Source organism: Nematostella vectensis, chromosome 10 (assembly GCF_932526225.1).
Source record: "Nematostella vectensis chromosome 10, jaNemVect1.1, whole genome shotgun sequence".
Lineage (NCBI taxonomy): Eukaryota > Metazoa > Cnidaria > Anthozoa > Actiniaria > Edwardsiidae > Nematostella > Nematostella vectensis.
The window spans coordinates 12,115,330-12,138,593 of record NC_064043.1 but is presented as its reverse complement, the minus strand read 5'-3'; the positions used below and the strand labels follow the sequence as shown (position 1 = coordinate 12,138,593).

The window sequence follows — 23,264 nt, the reverse complement described above, 5'->3', positions numbered from 1 at the left end:
AAAACCGCCGCTCCTGTCATCGACAGGGTCATTTACCGCAATGCTGCTAGCAGTTAAATAAGGAAAGATAAAGTCGCGTTCACTGTGATCGAAACATGTTAAATCGGAAAATAATCCAAGACACAGTGTGGAAATTTAACTGCATCTAAACTAGGGTTAGCAATTAAAATGATTATTTGAAAAATAGTCACATTAAACGATGCTTTTATCCACAAAACTTGATGTAATCAGAAGGGCCTTGAATAAATTCGCGTTCACACAATATATTGATACCCAGAGTGGCCAATTAGTGAATATAGAAATATGCATTGGTATTTCAATCGACTAGGTACTCGATAAATAAAACGACAAATATTTTCTCTTAACAGTATCTTCAAACCTTTTTATTCACCTTAAGTATGGTTTTACAGACGTAACTCATTTCAAGGTATCAATAAACAAATTTTAACATTTTCGATTTTACCCATAATACCGCAACGGCGGTTCAACAGAAACATAATTTAATATATTTTTTTATATTTCAGTATACATAACTTTCTCCAGTATTCCAGAGTATAACAAAAATGATTCATAACGGGACATGTTCCAACATACAAAAAAATAATGGACGTATATTGTGAAAGCACTGTGTCCTTTTTATAACCGCTGCCACAAGTAGTGTTGAGTTTAAGTAGATGAATAACAATATAATTGAACGCTCCGTGTATAAAGAATTGTGTCTTCGGCATTAAAAACCAAGCCACACTAACAAAGGGCACTAAGAAAACAACGTCATATCGATATAAGGAACGTTTAATCAACTATGGTTTAATTGAGGGATCTTTAATTTTGTATGAGAACATCAGAACAGTTTAACAAGAGAAAAATGTAGTCCTGAAGAATCTTTAGATAGAGTAATAATGTGTAGTTCCAGAGAAAATATCCATACCCCAACATGAAGGGGAGGATTGGAAATTTCGGGGGGGGGGGGGTGGGGGGTGGGGGTTCAAACGCCCTGGAATTTCCAGAGGGGAGGGGGGGGGGGTAAAATGCCCTTTTTCCTTAACACTAACTGTATTTATTTTTTTTTCCAGGGGGCTGGAAATTCCAGAGAGGTGGGGGGGGGGGGGGGTATGGATATTTTCTGGGACTACACATTCTGATTTCGTAGTCCTAATGTCCTTACTCAGGTCCCCCTCTTTATTGAATACTTTAAGCAAAGGTCTGACAAGTTTGGCGCTGCTCACGATAACAATAAGGTCTTTTACTTTCAAAATAACAATCGATGTTAAGCTTAGCAGTTCCGACTAGGATCTGGAGTAGCGGCCGATACAGTCACGTGGTCCATTTAAAGATACCATTTGGCTTAAAACATGGAAGTCTAGCCCCTGTTACCGGCACGTGTCAATCAATAGACGCCATTTGCACTTGGTGGGCTTAGAAGCTCCTGATAAAATCACGTGGTCTATTTAAAGCCACTCATAGCACTGAGTAGGCTAGTAGCTCTTGATACAGTCACGTGGTCCATTTATAACAACTCAACACACTGGTTAATTTAGCGGTTTTTGTTACAATCACGTGGTCCATTAATAGCCACTCAAAATACTGGTTAGTTTTGCGGTTTTTGTTACAACCACGTGGGTCATTTAGAGCCACAATCAGCACTAGGTAGTCTAGATACAATCACGTGGTCCACTTAGCCACTCAAAGCATTGGATAGTCTAGTGGTTTCTGATACAATCACGTGGTCCCCTTCACTGGGTAGTGCATCAGCTATTGATTAGTTGTGTGAAATACGTCGACAGTCTTACTCGCTACTGCATGCGGTACAGCTGGTGGTGCAGATTCAACAGATGGTTTTCCATGGCTGCAAGTTTAATCTCGTTGTTAAGCAGATTTAGTTCCAGTTCTGTTTGTATCTGATAATAAACAAAAGTTTTTTGACAGATTGTTTCAGGATGTATTTTTTTTTTTTTTAATTTTGATTTGATACTTCTTAGTTGCAAATACTAACCACCACCCTTCACCCTCTTAAAAACATAATTATTATCTTTAATTAAAAAATGTTCTTTTAGCGACAAGTTAAAAAGGATCATACATCTGTCACTTAAAAATTCAAATTTTTCAAAAAAATCCTGATGTAACGTGTATTTGAGGGCAGTGTATCATGGTATTATAAGTTCCATGTGACGTCTAAATATGACAATAGATGCTTCTTTCTCCAGTGACCTTACCTCGCTTACAACAGTGGAATCGTAGCCAGCCGCAAGCTTCTCTCGCTCACACAGTAAGTCAAACTCTGCATTTCTAGGAATATCAAGATTGAACATTTATTTCAGTTTGCGTTTCACTTTAAATTACATAGATGTGAGTGCTTAAGTACCCAGAATTGTCCGATTCTATTTCCGTTTAATCCATGTCCGCCAGAAAATCTGATCAGATTAAATTAGATTCTGGAAGATCAAGGGCTGTACGACAATATGCTTCTAAAGGCTCTGGCCAATAATCGTTCTGACAATTATATTATATCATTTATAAGAGAGGTGAAAGAGGTATGAGATGAGAAAAATGAACGTAACATTGTATTGACAGACGATGAGCAGATATGAAGTTGGAGAAAGAAAGCCCTTGCAAGCTCGGCTTACCTTGTGAAGATAATTTCGACTTCACGCTGGTAATCGACTTGGCACTTGTGAATGGCTTCTTCTAGTCTCCTCCTTTTAATGAAATCAAGGTTTTTCTAAGAAAAACTTCTCGGGGTATTGATGTGCTAAAGCCTAATAAATCTACTCTCTCGTGCATGCCTATGCCTCTTACAATGCTGAAACTTTTAATGGTACACATCCTATTTGAAATAACTCGACTTGGAGTTTTCGGTAGACTATTTGGTTGCAATCAAGATTCCATGTGTCGCAACCATCAGCGGATCCCATGTAACGTGCACACGGGGGGAGGGGGGGGGGGGGGGGCTACAACAAGGACTTAAATCCCCTGGAATTATAATCTTAAGTCTTGTTTTTTTTTATGGTATATGAAAGCATAAATATATGACATCGGACTTACATTTCCTGGAAGAAAACCACTAAAACTTGCCATTCGTGGTATTTAAAGCATATAAATATTGCATCGACTTACTTCTCTTCGTTGGGGTACATTCCACCAGCTCCGGGTTCAATGCGGCGTTTGGGTAAAGTTCTTTCAAGTCGCTGGTTATCCTCCAGAAGGCTCCGTAGAGCAGTCTAATTACAAGTTAAATATGCTAGTCTCTTTACAAGTAGTAGAGTACTCTACTGAATGGCAGGAGGGAGAGCACTTGGCTTAAGATCTGATTTGGGTGTCCGGTCGGAAGCCATAGCTCCTTACCCTATCTAAGACAGCATAACCCCGAAAACCTATATAGAATGTGTAAGACACGTACTGATATTTAGATGTTCTACTCCTCAATTCCCCTAAGTACCCCATAATTCTTTGGTCAACTTGCGTATCAGTGTATTCCCTTTTAATTTGCGACGAGATATGAACTGTGTGTTATTCTTCATTGACTTCAACTTACCTTCATTTTGACAAGCGACTCATCTTGTGAAGACCTTTTCTTTATGGAAGGATAAATCTCATCATATATGCCTGGCTTCTTGTTAGAGGACTATTGAAAAGAAATGGAAACATCGTGTAAGCACAACATAATAGAAACCGTACACTCTGGAGACCGTTACGACTTACGTTATCCACGGAATGGCTGATGTCATCGCTGTCCACATTGAAAACAGGCTTGACTGCGCTCATAGGTTTAGCAGGTAAGACGTCTGCAGAATCTAATGCAACTCTACGGTCTGCCATTTTCTCTTTGTCTGTACTTTCTGAGCCTCTACCTTTGTTAACCATAGAGCTGGGTAACTTATATTCCTCTGTTATTACTCTGGTCCTAGCTGAAGGAGCAACGGAGTTTATGTGCACTTTTTCTGTGATTGCGAATTCACCAGCTTGTGAGGCTAAAGAGTCGGTTAATTCAACCTTTTCTGAGTCCCTAGCTTGGATAACTATAGTCTGAAGCCCATTGAAGTCATCTGTGTTATCTTTGATCCTATTAAGAGTAGCCACAGCGTTAGTAAAGCCCACATTCTCAGCGTTTATCAAGTCTATAGCTTGGGAAGCCACATTATGTAGTCTATTTAAGTCCCCTGTATCTACAACGTTTCTAGCTTGGTCGGCTGCAGGCTGGAGTATATATAAGAGGTCTGAGTTTACAGTGTCCTGGGAGCCAACAAAGTCGTGGGCTTTACCCTTTTTAGCGATTGCTGTATCTTTTATTGGTGTATCTGTTACTGTTTCTGCTGTGTCTCTTATTGAAGCATCAGCATTGTTTAATATATGGGTATTCACTGCATTTGTTAAGTCATTCTCTGGAGACTCCACCTTGTTTGGAATATGGATTCTCCTTGTATCCTTCTCTGTGCCCTTAATTTGTGAAGTCGCAGAGAACTGTTCATTATTGAAAACCATGCTCGCACTAGTTTTTAAAACATCGACACCGTTCTCTGCATTTGCTGTATCCATTTTGAAATTGCCACCGATCTCTGACTTTGCTGTATCCATTTTGAAATTGCCACTTTTCTCAGCATTTGCTGTATCCATTTTGACATTGCCACCGTTCTCAGCATATGTGGTTTTTCTTACTGTGGTAGCCTCCAATTGCAGAGCATGGCTGTTGCCGGCATTCCCAAGTTCCTTGGAGGGGACTGGAGATGCAAGAGTGTCCTGAAAATGGCCGTCCTCTTTGCTTACTGGCGTAACCATGGTTTCACCTTCACTCACAGGTTTCCCCCCCGTCAAGTTCCCAAAGCTTAAATCTTTAGTTGTCTTCTCAGATTTGACAAATCCAGCCTTGATTGCATCTTCGTAGAAACTCTTTAAATAAGCTTCAAGCTCAGATGCCTCTAACACTGGTGACGCACCTAAATCCCCGTCTTGTGAAGTCTCGATTCCAATAGCAGCATTTTCCACGACGCTTTGGCCGGTGTTCTGTCCATACCCTCCGAGCATCATCTGTTGTTGGCTCAATATGGCTAAACCAAGGCGAATGCGTGCTAACTGTGAGTTGTTAAGTGCTGGCGTTCCTAATGGGTAAGTTGCGTTCATCAAATGTACTTGTGGGAGTAATGGCTGCGGAGAAACATTCATACTCCTAGGGTGCCCATGGAGCTTTTGACCTCCAGTACTTGGCGTACTTTGCAGGTTTACGGTATTCATTGGCGCTCCAGCTTTTCCAGGCTCTGAGGTGCTCTGAAGTGTATAACTTTCCATTCTAGGTCGTGAGTTCTCTAGAAGAATATTGGTCCTATTCATACCACGGCCCATACATTTCGGTTGCCTTGCCTCACTCTCTGCCTTGTTGTCATTGAGAACGGGACTCGGTACGGTGGTTGAGCCTGGAAGATCGCTGGTTTTGCCACTGTTCTGTATATTGAGTAAAGGCGGTCTTACAGCAGTACCTTTCCCTCTAGGGTTCGAGGCTGGGCATAAGTTCAAGTTAGTGTTTTCTTCGCTTTGCTTGTTGCAAGGGGAACACAAGGCGGGGGTAGCTGACCCATTTATGCTGGACTCAGGATATATAGGGTTGTTGGGATTTTTACGCCTTTGTGTGAGCAGTAAAGCATTTAAGGAGGAGCCTCTGCCGAACTGTTTTACTGGTCGATAAATATCTACAGGGGGGCTTACTCTTCCGCCACGTCCGAAGCCTGCAGGTACCTTATCACCCTGGCTGTTCCTATGTGATGTTGCACTTGGTTTATCCTCCGAGAGATTCTTCACCTTCTCTTCATGCACATCACTCTGAGGGGAACTATTCGCTGACACACCTGACATCAAGGGTCCGGTCGCTGTTGCGGCGAGCCGTAAACTTCTAGCCTCTACCATCTCACTTGGCACTGGCAGTCTGGGCATTGTCGAAGTGACTGTTAGAATAGAGGATGCTTGTGGAGATGTTATCTCCGGCCCAGATTTAGCACTAGGCAAGTTGATTGTCAACAAATTGTCTGCATGTGTCGGGGTGATGGCTGGGCCAAACTCAGCATGGGGTGATATACTTTTTAGTCCAGTGTTTGCATTCGGCGAGTTGACTTCAGGACCACTGAAGCCATTAGGTGATGTGGCTGCCGGCGCAGTGACTGATGACACAGTGTAAGCATGAGGCGAGGTGATCGCCGACCGAGTTTGTGCAGTTGGAGTTGTAACTGCAAGCCCAATATGGCCATCAGCTAAGGTGGGTGGCATCACAATGTGAGCATTCCGTGATGTGACTGTCGTCTCAGTGTAATGATGTGATAATGTGACCGCCGACCCAGTGTAAGAATAGGGTTTTGTGGCCTCTGTCGTGGTGTAGTTTTGTGGCAAGGTGACTGCCGGTCCGCTGTGCTCATGGTAGGGTGTGACTGTCGACCTATTGTGGTTATTGAGTGATGCTACTGCTGTTTCGGAATGGGGAAGTGGCGCTCCTGGTCCAGAGTAAGGGTGCAGTGATGTGACTGCCCGCCCATTGGCTGCATGTTGCTGGTGGACCACCGACTCATTGTAATCATTGGGGGAGGTGATTTGCGGTCCATTAATTGCGTTGGGTGAGGTGAGTCCAGAACCAGAGTAGGTTTGATGGGATGGGACCACTGGAACAGTGTTAGCATGGGTTAAGGTGACATGCGGTCCATTAACTGCATGAGGGGAGCAGAGTCCGGAACCAGAGTATGTATGATCCTGGGCGAGTGCAGGCTCAGTGTAACCATGGGGCAAGGTGATTTTGGGCCCTTTGTCTGCGTCAGGCGTAGTGACTTGCGGTCCATTATCTTTGTGGTGCAAAGTGAGTCCAGACCCAGAGTAGGTACAATGGGAAGGGACCACTGGCACAGTGTTAGCATGAGGTGATGTGACTTGTGGTCCAGCGTCTGCATGTGGCGAGTTGAGTGGAGACCTGGTGTGCTCATGGCGTGGGGTGATTTGCTGTCCATTATCTGCATGGGGTGAGAGGACTGACGGGGCAGTGTGGCTTTGGGTCGAGGACAGTCCAGACAGAGAGTTAGCATAATCCGAGGGGAGCATCGATCCAGTGTTAGAACGGAGTGGGGAGACTTGTGGTCCGTTATCTGCATGGGGTAAGGTGAGTACAGATCCAGAGTGCCCATCGGGTGGAGTGGTTTGTGGTCCGTTATCTGCATGGGGTGAGGTGAGTACAGGCGCAGTGTGCCCATAGGGTGGGGTGACTTGGGGTCCACTATTTCTATGGGGTAAGGTGTCTTGTGGTCCATTCTCTACGTGGGGTGAGGTGACTGTCAACGCAGTGTGACCATGGGGTGGAGTGGCTTTTGGCCCGTTATCTGCATGGGGTAAGGTGAGTACAGATCCAGAGTGCCCATAGGGTGGAGTGGCTTTTGGCCCGTTATCTGCATGGGATAAGGTGAGTACAGATCCAGAGTGCCCATAGGATGGAGTGGCTTGTGGCCCGTTATCTGCATGGGGTAAGGTGAGTACAGGCGCAGTGTGGCCATAGGGTGGGGTGACTTGGGGTCCACTATTTCTATGGGGTAAGGTGTCTTGTGGTCCATTCTCTACGTGGGGTGAGGTGACTGTCAACGCAGTGTGACCATGGGGTGGAATCATTGCAGATCCAGGGTAGGAATGATGCGAGGGGACCCCTGATATAGTGTTAGAATGGGGCAAGGTTATTTGCTGTCCATTATTTTCATTTGGCGAGCTGAGATCAGACCCAGAGTAGGGTGTAGATGTGACTACAGGCTTCGTGTGCACAGGTGAAAAGCTTACTGATGGACCATTGTGTGAATGCAGCAAGGTGGCAGCTTGTACAGTTGGTTGCAGTTGTGCATTCAGGTGTCCAGCTCTATAAAGAAACACATAAAATAGTTATATGAGCAAGACGATGAATACCTTGGATTGTCGGAAGATTTTTTTCCTTGCTGATATTTGGTAAGATACTTTTATTGTAAAGGTTTCAACCATCCAAAGCTAACCTTGTTATTCTGGGGAAAACACAAAATTTTCCTTCATCAGCAACTGGGGTACCAAGGGTTTCTCCGGGAACACAACGGACCTTTTTCAAAATGTTTTCTAATTTGCTCAACAAGGCTGTTCCATTAGAGTCTGAAAAAAAAAAAAAAAAGAAGAATCACAAAGTAATATGCAATAGAGTACAAATTTCGAGAATAATTGATCGATTTATAATTTAAATGTCAACATTGTTTTATGCACTTCTTGACAAAAATTACTCTCTTACTCTTACTCCTTCACCACTACACCAACAAATCTCATATAGCCAGCCAATCTCACTCCTACCCCACCCTTCCCCCCACACGAAACACTACTTCCCCATCCAATCACTTCTACCCCCATCCCCATCACTCCAACCCCATCCCATCACTCCAACCCCATCCCATCACTCCAACCCCATCCCATCACTCCTACCCCATCCCATCACTTCTACCCAACTCCATCACTCCTACCCCACTCCATCACTCCTACCCCACTCCATCACTCCTACCCCACTCCATCACTCCAACCCCATCCCATCACTCCAACCCCATCCCATCACTCCAACCCCATCCCATCACTCCTACCCCATCCAATCACTCCTACCCAACTCCATCACTCCTACCCCATCCCGTAACTCCTACCCCATCCCATCACTCCCACCCCATCTCATCACTCCCACCCCATCCCATCACTTCTACCCCACTCCATCACCCCTACCCAACTCCATCACTCCTACCCCATCCCATCACTACTACCCCACTCCATCACTCCCACCCCACTCCCATCACTCCTACCCCATCCCATCAGTCCTACCCCGCCCGATCACTCCTACCCCATCCCATCACTCCTTCCCCAACCCATCACTCCTACCCCATCCCATCACTCCTACCCCGCCCCATCACTCCTACCCCATCCCATCACTCCTACCCCGCCCGATCACTCCTACCCCATCCCATCACTCCTACCCCATCCCATCACTCCTACCCCATCCCATCACTTCTACCCCATCCCATCACTCCTACCCCACTCCATCACTCCTACCCCATCCCATAACTCCTACCCCATCCCATCACTCCTACCCCATCCCATCACTCCTACCCCATCCCATCACTCCTACCCAACTCCATAACTCCTACCCCACTCCATCACTCCTACCCCATCCCGTCACTCCTACCCCATCCCATCACTCCTACCTCATCCCATCACTCCTACCCCATCCCATCACTCCTACCCCATCCCATCACTCCTACCCCATCCCATCACTCCTACCCCATCCCATCACTCCTACCCCATCCCATCACTCCTACCCCATCCCATCACTCCTACCCATCCCATCACTCCTACCCCATCCCATCACTCCTACCCCATCCCATCACTCCTACACCATCCCATTACAACAACCCCGCCCGATCACCCCTTTCCCATCCCATCACTCCTACCCCATCCCATCACTCCTACCCCATCCCATCACTCCTACCCCATCCCATCACTCCTACCCCATCCCATCACTTCTACCCCATCCCATCACTCCTACCCGCCCCATCACTCCTACCCCGCCCCATCACTCCTACCCCGCCCCATCACTCCTATCCCATCACATCACTCCTATCCCATCCCATCACTCCTATCCCATCCCATCACTCCTACCCCATCCCATCACTCCTACCCCATCCCATCACTCCTACCCCATCCCATCACTCCTACCCCATCCCATCACTCCTACCCCATCCCATCACTCCTACCCCATCCCATCACTCCTACCCCATCCCATCACTCCTACCCCATCCCATCACTCCTACCCCATCCCATCACTTCTACCCCATCCCATCACTTCTACCCCATCCCATCACTCCTACCCCATCCCATCACTCCTACCCCATCACATCACTCCTACCCCATCCCATCACTTCTACCCCATCCCATCACTTCTACCCCATCCCATCACTCCTACCCCATCCCATCACTCCTACCCCATCCCATCCCATCACCCCTACCCCATCCCATCACTTCTACCCCATCCCATCACTTCTACCCCATCCCATCACTTCTACCCCATCCCATCACTCCTACCCCATCCCATCACTCCTACCCCATCCCATCACTTCTACCCCATCCCATCACTCCTACCCCACCCCATCACTCCTACCCCATCCCATCACTCCTACCCCATCCCATCACTCCTACCCCATCCCATCACTCCTACTCCATCCCATCACTTCTACCCCATCCCATCACTTCTACCCCACTCCATCACTCCTACCCTGCCCCATCACTCCTTGCCCATTTCCATCACTCCTACCCCATCCCATCACTCCTACCCCATCCCATCACTTCTACCCCATCCCATCACTTCTACCCCATCCCATCACTCCTACCCCATCCCATCACTCCTACCCCATCCCATCACTCCTACTCCATCCCATCACTTCTACCCCATCCCATCACTTCTACCCCACTCCATCACTCCTACCCTGCCCCATCACTCCTTGCCCATTTCCATCACTCCTACCCCGCCCCATCACTCCTACCCCATCACGTCACTTCTACCCCATCCCATCACTCCTACCCTGCCCCATCACTTCTACCCCACTCCATCACTCCTACCCTGCCCCATCACTCCTTGCCCATTTCCATCACTCCTACCCCGCCCCATCACTCCTACCCCATCACGTCACTTCTACCCCATCCCATCACTCCTACCCCGCCCCATCACCCCTACCCCATCCCATCACTCCTACCCCATCACGTCACTCCTACCCCATCCCATCACTCCTACCCCATCCCATCACTCCTACCCCATCCCATCACTCCTACCCCATCCCATCACTCCTACCCCATCCCATCACTGCCACCCCATCCCATCACTCCTACCCCATCCCATAACTCCTACCCCATCCCATCCCATCACTCCTACCCCATCCCATCACTCCTACCCCATCCCATCACTGCCACCCCATCCCATCACTCCTACCCCATCCCATAACTCCTACCCCATCCCATCCCATCACTCCTACCCCATCCCATCACTCCTACCCCATCCCATCACTGCCACCCCATCCCATCACTCCTACCCCATCCCATAACTCCTACCCCATCCCATCCCATCACTCCTACCCCATCACTCCTACCCCATCCCATCACTCCTACCCCATCCCATCACTCCTACCCCATCCCATCACTCCTACCCCATCCCATCACTCCTACCCCATCCCATCACTCCTACCCCATCCCATCACTCCTACCCCATCCCATCACTCCTACCCCATCCCATCACTTCTACCCCATCCCATCACTCCTACCCCATCCCATCACTCCTACCCCATCACATCACTCCTACCCCATCCCATCACTTCTACCCCATCCCATCACTTCTACCCCATCCCATCACTCCTACCCCATCCCATCACTCCTACCCCATCCCATCCCATCACCCCTACCCCATCCCATCACTTCTACCCCATCCCATCACTTCTACCCCATCCCATCACTCCTACCCCATCCCATCACTCCTACCCCATCCCATCACTTCTACCCCATCCCATCACTTCTACCCCATCCCATCACTCCTACCCCATCCCATCACTCCTACCCATCCCATCACTCCTACCCCATCCCATCACTCCTACCCCATCCCATCACTTCTACCCCATCACGTCACTCCTACCCCATCCCATCACTCCCACCTCATCCCATCACTCCTACCCCATCCCATCACTCCTACCCCATCCCATCACTTCTACCCCATCCCATCACTTCTACCCCATCCCATCACTCCTACCCCATCCCATCACTCCTACCCCATCCCATCACTTCTACCCCATCCCATCACTTCTACCCCATCCCATCACTCCTACCCCATCCCATCACTCCTACCCATCCCATCACTCCTACCCCATCCCATCACTCCTACCCCATCCCATCACTTCTACCCCATCCCATCACTCCTACCCCATCCCATCACTCCTACCCCATCCCATCACTCCTACCCCACCCCATCACTCCTACCCCATCCCATCACTCCTACCCCATCCCATCACTCCTACCCCATCCCATCACTCCTACTCCATCCCATCACTTCTACCCCATCCCATCACTTCTACCCCACTCCATCACTCCTACCCTGCCCCATCACTCCTTGCCCATTTCCATCACTCCTACCCCGCCCCATCACTCCTACCCCATCACGTCACTTCTACCCCATCCCATCACTCCTACCCTGCCCCATCACTCCTACCCCATTCCCATCACTCCTACCCCGCCCCATCACTCCTACCCCATCACGTCACTCCTACCCCGCCCCATCACTCCTACCCCACCCCATCACTCCTACCCCGCCCCATCACCCCTACCCCATCCCATCACTCCTACCCCATCACGTCACTCCTACCCCATCCCATCACTCCCACCTCATCCCATCACTCCTACCCCATCCCATCACTCCTACCCCATCCCATCACTCCTACCCCATCCCATCACTGCCACCCCATCCCATCACTCCTACGCCATCCCATAATTCCTACCCCATCCCATCCCATCACTCCTACCCCATCCCATCACTCCTACCCCATCCCATCACTGCCACCCCATCCCATCACTCCTACCCCATCCCATAACTCCTACCTCATCCCATCCCATCACTCCTACCCCATCACTCCTACCCCATCCCATCACTCCTACCCCATCCCCATCACTCCAACCCCATCCCATCACTCCTACCCCATCCCATCACTCCTTCCCCATCCCATCACTCCTACCCCATCCCATCACTCCTACCCCATCACATCACTCCTACCCCATCCCATCACTCCTTCCCCATCCCATCACTCCTACCCCATCCCATCACTCCTACCCCATCACATCACTCCTACCCCATCCCATCACTCCTACCCCATCCCATCACTCCTACCCCATCCCATCACTCCTACCCCATCACATCACTCCTACCCCATCCCATCACTCCTTCCCCGTCCCAAACACACCTACCCATCTACCCTAGCAGCCAAACTCCTTCCCTTCCCTGGCTCTGACCAAAACACGCCTACAGACACCCTCATGTCTCCCTTAGCAACATACCTTGTTGTTCATAGCATGCCTTCAGCTGTGCAGTGGAGTGGAGTAATTTCTGCTGGATGGCAGCTTCTTCACTGTTTCCATCTAAATGACGTACTGAGGGGTACTCCCTTCTTATAAGTTTATCTCGTCCTACCAGACACACAAGACAAACAAGTGTATGAATTGAATATGTAATAGTTGTTCATGTTTATTTCTTATTGTTAGATGTTTAAGTCCCTTCTTTTTAATAAAAAGAATAAAGGGGTGTTGTCATGGTAATAGCTTTGCAATAGCTCGAGGGCCCGGACACAATGAATTTTAGTCAAATTCTAATATTGACTTATGAGCCTTTGGTTCATGTGGGAGACTTAAATTCAAAGGAAATAACCACAAACTGTCAATAAACATAGTTTTAAATAAAAAAATTGCATATTATTTTAACAAGGCATTGACAGCTTAAATTTCAATTGCTTGTAGACAATTAAAAGCCTACAATAAACACTGACTCCAGACATTTGCAGTACCATGATGCTGCCCCTTTAAATAATAGCCCAAAACACTAACTAAAACAAGCATTTATAGCGGAGCCAGCGCGGAGCTCCATACGTATAGAAATATGGTATAACTATGAGACTTGGTTTTGTGGTCACTGCGCGGGTACCCTGTGGTGTCACTCGCCAGAGTCAGCCGCGCAACTCCCAGGCCCCACTCGGCCCCGTAATGGCGGCTAAATACAAGCTGGGAGCGACAGTTCTGAATATGCACATGCGCGTGTTCTGGCGAAAACAAACAAAATCTCAGTATTGAATCGTTCGAGTAAAGGTACGAAAGGTTGACTTCGGTCGCTGTTTTGACTTACTGTACAGCCATACTTAAAACCATACTGTACAAAAGATGACAGATTTGTTTGATAATGAGGTAGTCATATAGAAAATTTTAGCCTTAGGTTTGATCTAGTTTTCCTAGCATTCGCCAAAATGTGACAGTTCGCCGGTAAAACGCCGCCATTTCAAAACAAAAAGGCTGGTTTAACCGCGCGGTACTGGAACTAGTCTTGCGTTTTTCAGCACTGTCGCACGGAGCAAGGGAAAAAGTTCTTGTCATGCGATGATTATTTCTTTTTGCCTCAAATTTTGTGACTTAAGGATAAAGTCAACTAGAGGAGATCTACTCACATTCATTCACGCCAAGATTTATGTAAGGATATGTCTGGTTTTAGCTCGTAAATTTAAAAGCGAACACAACCACAAGAAAGCGACAAAAACAATGCAAGGTGAGTTTCGGACGACGATTTGTAAGTTATTGTCTTAAAGATATGACAGTTATTGGGCTTTTTGTTGTCCTTTTTGTTTGCTTTAAGAATGCGTGTACTTAACTTAGTAATCAAATTATTTGAGCATAACACCTTTTGTTTTGACATTCTTTGTTCTATCTTTGTTCTTGATTGTGTTGATTGAAATATTTATAAAGGCTAACCAATATCGTGTTGCATTTGTCATATACTGCTACAGAAGACCGTTTGTCTTTATATCCTGTGCTCTTAATCCTAAGAAGATACATATCCTTAGAAGATACAGCAACTTTTTCAACTTACAAGAGAAATTTTCCTTACCGAGGATAAAAAAAAAAAATTCAACCCCTATTGCCAATATGTATTGTTGTTATTGTCTGCATCTTGCATCTCATTTTTTTTTTTCAAATAGTTGTGGAAATTAGTTAGATTATAAATGTCTTGATGAAAAGATTGTTTTGAAAGAAATGTCACTCTTTTATGAACCAGGGACTACCTGAGGGCCAAGATGAATGCTAAAGACTGGAAGACATGAGAATTGAAAACCACGTCTTGAAAGATAACAGTAGGGAGTTCTTATTCACTAGTCATTTGATACCCCACACACATGGTCCCAGGAAAGGGTGGGGGATTAGACTCTAATAAAAGCCTGTTTCCAAGTTAAGAGTCAAAACAGTCAATACCACAACCCCTCTTGATATATTCTGGTTAATAAGTAATCTAAAATCCCACATAAACCCCTGACTTCCCCAGGACCATAAAAACTAGGGCATTACTATGTGATGACTATGTGATTTTTTAAAACAAGATACTTATATTATAGTAAACTAAAAACAAACTTTTGCTTTTTAGGTAATAAATCTGTAAAGAAAACAGTTTTCTATCCACCTAAAGATATTGGGAAAGGGAATATTTTAGAAAAGTACTGAATATAATTATCACATTATTGTATTATATCTTCTTTTTAAACATTTAAAGAAGAGTCATATTTCTTCCTTTTCCCTGTTGATTATTTTTATGCAATTGATGCTCTTTGCTATTTCCCGTCTACACCAAAAATAAATTAATGAACAGATTTGATTTTTAAATTAGAAATTTTAGTTTATTACTTTCACTTATATCTTCTTTTTAGGATTTCCTTTCCAAGGTTCTTTCCCATAACATTTATTTTTAGAGGTTTAGGTTTATTTCATTGGAATGGTTGGATCCAGGGTTTCTATGTTTGTAGATATGAATTCCCATGGGGAAGGAAAATCACCACTTAAAATGGTACATTAAAACTTCAGTATTGCATCTTATCTAAAATTGTGTCCGACTATATTCTTATTCTATACTCTATTCTATTATATCCTGTTTCGTCCATTACTTGTTCTTCGCAAGGACAATGCTTGTCTGAATGTAGCTTTACAAATGTACATTAATGGTACTTTTATTAAGGGGAAGGGTTTTTTAGGGCAAGATACTTTATAACACTAGCAACAACCATGTTGTTTTTCAATAATAGAATTCTGTTCACATACCTTGGATAGCATAGACATGGCCTCTTTAGAGGCCTGTTGTGGTGAAAGGATTAAGATAATGGGAAAGGGTAAATGTCAAGAAATGCTCAATCAAATTATTTTCATTACTGTTATATTTTTTTCACCAAACCTTTAAGTTGAGGCAATTTCCTTTATATCTCCTCTCCCATCAACTATTTTTAGTCAATTGATATTCTTTGCTTCCTCTCTACCCCAAACATAGATCAATGAAAGGGTTTGGTTTGAAATAAGAAGTTAGCATTTTAGCACTGTCAGAGATGCCTTAGATGTTTTTTTTAGGATTTGCTTCCCAAATCAATCTGTTTTTTTCTTTATTGCATTCATTTTGGAGTAGGCCACCAATAACAAGGCCAATATATGGTAAAGGGTAGTTTCACCAATGTGTAATGCATGAAAGGAGATATATTTTGGATTTTAATTCCCAGACATTTTTTCTGAATATTCGGTCCAATGAAAGAGAGCATCGCCACTAAATCAATACATAAAAATTACAGTATGGCATCTAAACAGTCTAAATATATTATTCCGAATCTTTGGAATGCTGTTACATCCATGACATATTCTGCACAAGGTAAAATTTGTCGGAGTATTGTTTTGATTAAAAAAAATATTCATAATAGAACTTCTTTAATGGGACATAAGAATTTACCATTAGACTCTTGACAACTTTGACAGCCATATTTACACCAGGAATTGTGTTTGTTAACTTTGATGTACTGCATAATTTAAATTATTGAAAAAGGCCTGGATCCATTTGGTTCGTACAATAAATATATCTCAGGAAAGAGCAGGATCCTAGATCCCCCCAAAACACCTCGATCAGTCAACACAAAAAGTGTTCAATGCTGGCTCCGCTTTTAGGCAGTGCCTAAATCTATATATTAGTATTTTCATCATGTCGTCTGTATCCTTACTATTATTTGGCAGCTCGTCAGCAGATGTACCATGCACTCTTCGAGTCTCTTGGGATAGTTCCACAGTAATGTGTCTGTTACCAAGAACTCTGCCATGTAGTTGTGTCACAGCCTCATTTGCCTCCTCTAGTGTCAAAAAGCGTACAAACCTGGGATAAAATAGAGGCAATTCTTATACAACATCCTACATCCCCTAACACCCTGCTCATAAACTATGCAACACTTTGCAATGAACTATTTTATCAATATGTTGCTAAAGAAATATCTTATCATTTGCTTTTGCAAACCAAATATAACCAAATATTGCAAATTTTGTAATTTTGTCTCCAAAAGTAAATGACTGCAAATAGATTTTTTTTATTGTCAAATGTTGATGTATTGAACTGGATTAAAACTCCTGATTTATTTCAGTAGTACTGAAATAAATATTTTGTTGCTAAAAACGGTATTTGTTTCTTGCTTGTAATCAAGAAAAAAAAAAGAAAAAAACACCATGCATTTTCTATTTTCCATGTGCAAGTAACGCAATAACTGCATACAAGGGAGGGTTCTAAATTCCCTTGTGAATCACCTGCCAATGCGCACTTCCGGTGCGAGAGCGTCACGTAATAAGCGCGTGACATCTGCGTGAGTCTACGTGGCGTGGCCGCTTAGCATCTGCCACGCAGCCAACACGAAGGGACGCTCGCGAACCTGCCTCGAAACAGCTTGCTATACTATTGAATCTGACACGAATACGCCACAAAAAAATTCAGAAAACAATCTTCGAAGGGTTGATAAGGCGTTATAACGTGAAACTCGAGAGTTTGGTTCAAGTCGGAACGCGGAAGTTTGCAGTATGGATCACCCAGATAGCTTTTCCCCCGAACGATTCGCCGCCATCTTGGAGAATCAGCGTGCGATTATGGTGAATCAATCAACAATCCTTCATAACCAGAACAAAATAATGCGAGGGGTAGAGCAAATATTACTAGCCCTGCCAAGCTCGCAGAACAATACTTCTGCACCGTCTACACAGAACACAGTCAGTTTAGCCTCGCAAGTTCATCATTTAGCGAGTGTTCAACCCGCTCTTCCACACGTCCCCGAACCGCCTCGAGTGGAACAAGCGTCGCTTACTCAAATCACCATTACCCCCGCGCAGACCAAGCTATCTGGGCTACAACAAACACACACACGCGTGGAGTCCCAACTACCTACGTGTACTGTGACAACGGTACCTGTTATCCCACCGATCTCGCAAAATCCGCTCCCGAGTCCGACCCTTGTCACGGTTCACCCAGCGCCCGTTCCAATACCAATAACAAATGCGAACTCCTCCCCCGACTCTTCAGACGACGAGCGACCGCAGTTTGCATCGCGTTCGGCTGTCATGCAGATAAAATGCAAAAGCTGTTCTATAGGAAACTTCTCTGTTCAACTCTTGCGGTATATTTTCCAAGGCGAGGAACTTTCTAACAAGAACTGCTCCGGCACACGCGGAAAAGAACAAATCGACCCTGTCAAATTACAATTTATCAAACAGACGGTTTACGAACATTATAATATCCCAAGCGAAGAGAAGGCCACAACCTGGAGGCATTGTATTCGAGCAATGGACGAATTTTTACGGCGACCAAAAAAGGAACGCAAATATATGAAAGACAATAGTCCGCCTACATTAGTTGGGTTAGGAATGGAATCAAAATTAGGGAACTTTCGTTCTGACGACCAAGAACAGGATTTTAGCCGGGTGCGCAACGAGAACTTCCCACAGACAAACGCGCAGGCGAAATTATTCTGAATTATGATAACACCCTATTTTTCTATAATAATACTCAAGAAATCCTCTCAACGCGCGCGTTATGAGTTTTTTTCTGTTGCAGAAACTTTATGATTTTTTCCTGTCACGGAAATTTTCCCGGGGTTTTAAATTTATGTGTTTTTTTTAATTTTCAAAAATATAATTTAAATTTGAATTAAATATAAATTTTTGTCGAGAGAAGACTGGGTTCATACGACTGGGTTCAGACGTCTAAGTTAATATTAAAATTGTTTGAATTATGTGGTATATTGTAGAAAAAATAATAAATGAAAAAACGAACAAACAAAAAAATTGTTCCCAAAATCATTAATACTTAACGAGTTAACTTTGACTTAAGTGTGTAAATATTTCTACTGTTGTCACATCACAAACCTTCACACTAACATCATTAACACTGCCATGTTATATCATATACTGTCACATTACAGATGTCATGTCACAAAGTGTCCCACTTCAGACTGTCATGTAACAAACTGTCACAATACAGACTGCCATGTCACAAACTGTCACTACAACTGTCATGTCACAAACAGTTGTCACACTACAACTGTCATGTCACAAACAGTTGTCACACTACAACTGTCATGTTACAAACTGTCACAATACAGACTGCCATGTCACAAACTGTCACACTACAGACTGTCATGTCACAATACAGACTGTCATGTCACAAACTGTCACAATACAGACTGTCATGCCACAAACTGTCACACTACAGACTGTCATGTAACAAACTGTCACACTACAGACTGTCATGTCACAAACAGTTGTCACACTACAGACTGTCATGCCACAAACTGTCACAATACAGACTGCCATGTAACAAACTGTCACACTACAACTGTCATGTCACAAACAGTTGTCACACTACAGACTGTCATGTCACAAACAGTTGTCACACTACAGACTGTCATGTCACAAACAGTTGTCACACTACAGACTGTCATGCCACAAACTGTCACACTACAGGCTACACTGTCATAATATTTGGAGACACTGGAATGATGGAGGGTAGTTAGGGGGCTATAGCCCACAATACACTACATTTCCATACATTTTAGCTCAGTGGATTAAATGGTTGGTAAAATTATGTTTACAGTAAATCAGTTATATACTCAATATGCATTTTTTTTTTAAGTGTAACCACATTATTTCCGCTGTCCTGTTGAGGAACAAGAACCTAAGGACCAGGTGTTTTGCCTGAAATTGATGTGAACACATGAAAAATGTTTTCCATTGAAATAATTTATCAGCTTAAATTCCCTAATTGTTTATACCATCTACCCACATGTATATCTCATTTGTTCTTTTTGTCTACCAACCAGTTATTAATATAACCTCCCTATCCATAAGAAATATACCACCCACCCATACGTATAGCTCATTGAACCTTCTCGTGGAGCTATGTGCAGATCTTGAACAGGTCCAATTTGATCAAACAGTTGGGCTAGTTCCCTCTGAAACAAAAGTCAGGAAAAAAATAGTTCAGCCACCACCCTTGAGAATGTATATTTTTCATATATTTTAATATATACATTCTCAAGGGTAGAGGTGGCTGATTAAAATTAAAATTATATGAAGTGGACAGTTGTATGTTTTATTTATATTTTTCTGAATTTTGAACAGATATTCTGGGGTCAATGGGTCCTTCCAGCCATAGAACTGCCATTCGTCAATCGCCATTTGCCCTTTGCACTGACAACGATTTTTGAAATAGGTATATTTGTTGCACATGCAGAAATAAATTCTAATGACCAAAACGTGGTTGGTTGCTGCATTTTTAGATGGACATCTGATATGTATTCCTCACAATCAGAGCAGGGTGTGAAAATAAATGTGGTCAGCACCTTATTGGCTGTGCATTCATATAGCTCATCATTACAGACAAGAGGTAAAATTCCTGACAAGAACAAAAAAACTCTTGCAGACGATTTCCAACTGCTTAATTGCCTCATGGTAGGAACTTTGCAATAGCTTTCCGGCCTGGACACAATAAATATCAGTCAAATTCTAATATTGACCTATGAGCCTTTGGAACATGTAAGGGAATTCAAAGAAAATGACCACAAACTGTCCATGAACATAGTTTTCAATAAAATGTTGCATATTATTTTAACAAGGCATTGACAGCTTAGAGTTCAACTGTTTATAGACAAAAAGTGTTTTTTTATTGTCCCACAATGAAATGGTTTCCAATTAAGACACCTCAAGGCAAGGCACTAACCAATCAAAAAGTACCAAATGTAATTCCATTTGTTTGAATGGTGGAAGCCAGAAAGAGGTTTAGCAATTGAAAAATGTTTTTAAACATTTATAACATATTGAAAATGGTCTGCTTTGCTGGTGAAGATACCTTTGTAATATCATATGGAAGACGACCAACAAACACTGAAAACAGGGTCAGTCTCCAGCGGTTCAGCTCCCTTGTTGACATTGTTCTTGTTTTGATGTGGGAAGGAAGAAAGACATCATCTGAAATGGTACACCAATATCTTATTAACATGCTAGTAAATATTCATAGCTAATACTTCCCAAAACTACTTTCCCCTTTTGAGAGGTATCAGGATTAATTGCCTGATCATGCCAAATTCTGATTCACATAAGCTCAACCTTGGGTACAATATATATTTAATAATATTTTTATTGCAGTAATTAAACGTTACATCCTATGATCAGTTGCATTTTTGATTGCATATTCATGCAGGGTTTGTGGGGGCCGATCTAGAATTGCTCTTAGATTGGGGTAGGGGCACCAAAACGAGGGGTGGGGCAACAGAATGGTGGGGGCATCTGTATTAAAAATAGAGTTTTTTTGTTATGGTGTTTTAAATGGCAAACCTGGAAGTGGAACTGTAGTATATTCGATCTAAGGTCCCTAATATGCAAAATGTTCTTAGCTTTGCTTTTGTCATAGTTTGGGAATTCACTGTTTAAAAGTGTCATGACATTCTTACCATCATTTACATCCGACTCTGAAGCAGTGAGAAAATGTGACAACTCAGGGTAGGAATGACTGCGTCGATACACCATTTGGTTAGGATTATGTACCTATTATCAAGGAATAGTTTTAAAAACTAAACTGTAAACTGGTTTAACTAGGAAAGATGGTAGAAAAGTAAGCAAATTGATGAATGACTTATCACACTGGTTAATCTTTGTCTCAAAAAAAACAACAACAACAAAATTCAAGCTAGACAGGGTCATAAACAAGATTGTAAACAGGAGTGCACTATAAAGTTCATAAAAAACAAGGTGTTTTTTGGTGGGTCGTCATAAAGCCATAAAACACTCCCTGGCCTATAGGCTAATGACTTACCCTCACATCACCACTGGCATGTTCAAGACTTGATTCTACGTGTCTTGTCTTTGCCGATTCAACACCCTGTTCATCTGTGCTGCGATTGACTGAGGTGTCCTCATCTGCACTGCTGTTATTTTTCATCAGTTGCAGTATAGCACTCTGAAGCTGCTTATGATCCGTTCCCACGCTGCCTTTCTGTATTATGCTCTCAAGCGTCACCATATCATTCCTTGACATAACGGCCCCTTCAGAACTAATCATAATTTAAACTGGAACCCTGACTGGAGAACAAAGCAGAGAGTCAGAAAATCTAGACAGGATATTGGGTTCACCAAAGCTTTTCCCAAAATTTACTAACATTAAATAAATTTACTATTACAATAAACAAATTTAATTTTAAAATCAATCTTATGAGGTACCACATGCCAGGGAATCTCTAAATAAATAATTTTAAGTAATCAAAACAAGCAAAATAACACCGATATTTCAAGCTGTTAAAAACAATTGTTGTTTACTTATATTCGTTGTAATTATCCCGCACAGTTGTTTAACTTGAAGCAACTGAAGTTATGATTTTAGGGCCTTCAATGCCTTTTGAAGTTTAAGCTTTCCAAGTTTGGCGAACTTTGTCTAGAGATAAAAACAATTCTCACTCACTTTCAAAAACAACTTCGTCGGATGTCTCCAAGGATAACCTGAAATTCCAAGTTAATCAGCGCGACAAAAGCTGTGAAGAGTTTAGGAATTTTTCAAATAAAACTCTAAAGCGCTGTCATCGAAAAAACGGGGAAAAGTGGATCGACCAACAACTCACAACAGCATAACATGATGAGAGAAACAGCGAGCAACAAACCGACAAACTCACTTTCTGGGGGCACGTGCGAAGGATGCCGTGACAGCGTCACGCGCACAGCGTCATCATGTCACACACACAGTCTTGAAAAAACGTGCCAAAATGCACCAAAGAGCGTGCGCACGGTTATGAAAATGTGCTTGCTTTGAATTGCGGCCATACGACCTACGTTTTGAAGTAACGCTAATTGTCACAATTTTAAATACCGTTTAAGAACCTGTTTACCCTCCCCCTTGGCCTACTAGCCGGCTCTCCAGATTCCTATTATGGGGGTTTCGGGATTATTCGCTTCCTCGGGGACCCAGGGCATCGCGGAGATCGGGCACACAGCGCGGCGCGAGAAAGAAACAGGCCGAAAGCTTTCAGCCTGTTCATTTCTCGCGCCGCACTCCCTGTGTGCCCGATCTCCGCGACGCCCAGGGTCCCCGAGGATGGATTATTCGTAGCGAGATCTTTTTTTTTGCGCCCCGAAACAACGAAAACACTCAGGAGAGCCAG

At 43.9% G+C, this 23,264-nt stretch overlaps 2 protein-coding genes across 4 annotated transcripts; one reads left to right on the top strand and one right to left on the bottom strand.

The window, feature by feature from the left end:
* Nucleotides 1-354: 354 nt before the first annotated feature.
* On the bottom strand, nt 355-22,970 carry LOC5511166 (uncharacterized threonine-rich GPI-anchored glycoprotein PJ4664.02). 3 transcript variants are annotated; one of them, XM_032380446.2, is made up of 15 exons: nt 22,571-22,968; nt 21,929-22,194; nt 21,567-21,660; nt 20,966-21,084; nt 19,981-20,069; nt 16,809-16,957; nt 13,084-13,212; nt 7,992-8,121; nt 7,608-7,861; nt 3,700-7,310; nt 3,533-3,622; nt 3,115-3,218; nt 2,625-2,696; nt 2,214-2,286; nt 355-1,898 (listed from the first exon to the last, which is right to left on the bottom strand). In XM_032380446.2, the coding sequence occupies exons 2-15, from the start codon at nt 22,172-22,174 to the stop codon at nt 1,794-1,796; spliced, it is 5,265 nt and encodes a 1,754-aa protein (XP_032236337.2). In that variant the 5' UTR covers nt 22,175-22,194; nt 22,571-22,968; the 3' UTR covers nt 355-1,793. The 3 variants fall into 3 exon arrangements, with proteins under 3 accessions (XP_032236337.2, XP_032236336.2, XP_001631617.3); XM_032380445.2 differs by having other exon boundaries at nt 355-1,846; nt 3,700-7,861; nt 22,571-22,970; XM_001631567.3 differs by having other exon boundaries at nt 3,700-7,861.
* Nucleotides 17,363-18,903, top strand: LOC5511175. The gene has a single exon (XM_001631538.3). It carries the CDS (start codon nt 17,647-17,649, stop codon nt 18,589-18,591), a length of 945 nt encoding a protein of 314 aa, XP_001631588.2. The 5' UTR covers nt 17,363-17,646; the 3' UTR covers nt 18,592-18,903.
* Nucleotides 22,971-23,264: the final 294 nt, after the last annotated feature.

Excerpts from the sequence above, each read along its gene's own strand:
- LOC5511175 (XM_001631538.3), top strand. The coding sequence starts at position 17,647 with ATGGATCACCCAGATAGCTTTTCCCCCGAACGATTCGCCGCCATCTTG.
- LOC5511166 (XM_001631567.3), bottom strand. The coding sequence starts at position 22,174 with ATGATTAGTTCTGAAGGGGCCGTTATGTCAAGGAATGATATGGTGACG. Across the intron at positions 3,623-3,699 it reads TCAGCCATTCCGTGGATAAC|TCCTCTAACAAGAAGCCAGG; the intron begins GTAAGTCGTAAC and ends TCTTTTCAATAG. Across the intron at positions 3,219-3,532 it reads AGTCGCTTGTCAAAATGAAG|ACTGCTCTACGGAGCCTTCT; the intron begins GTAAGTTGAAGT and ends ACTTGTAATTAG.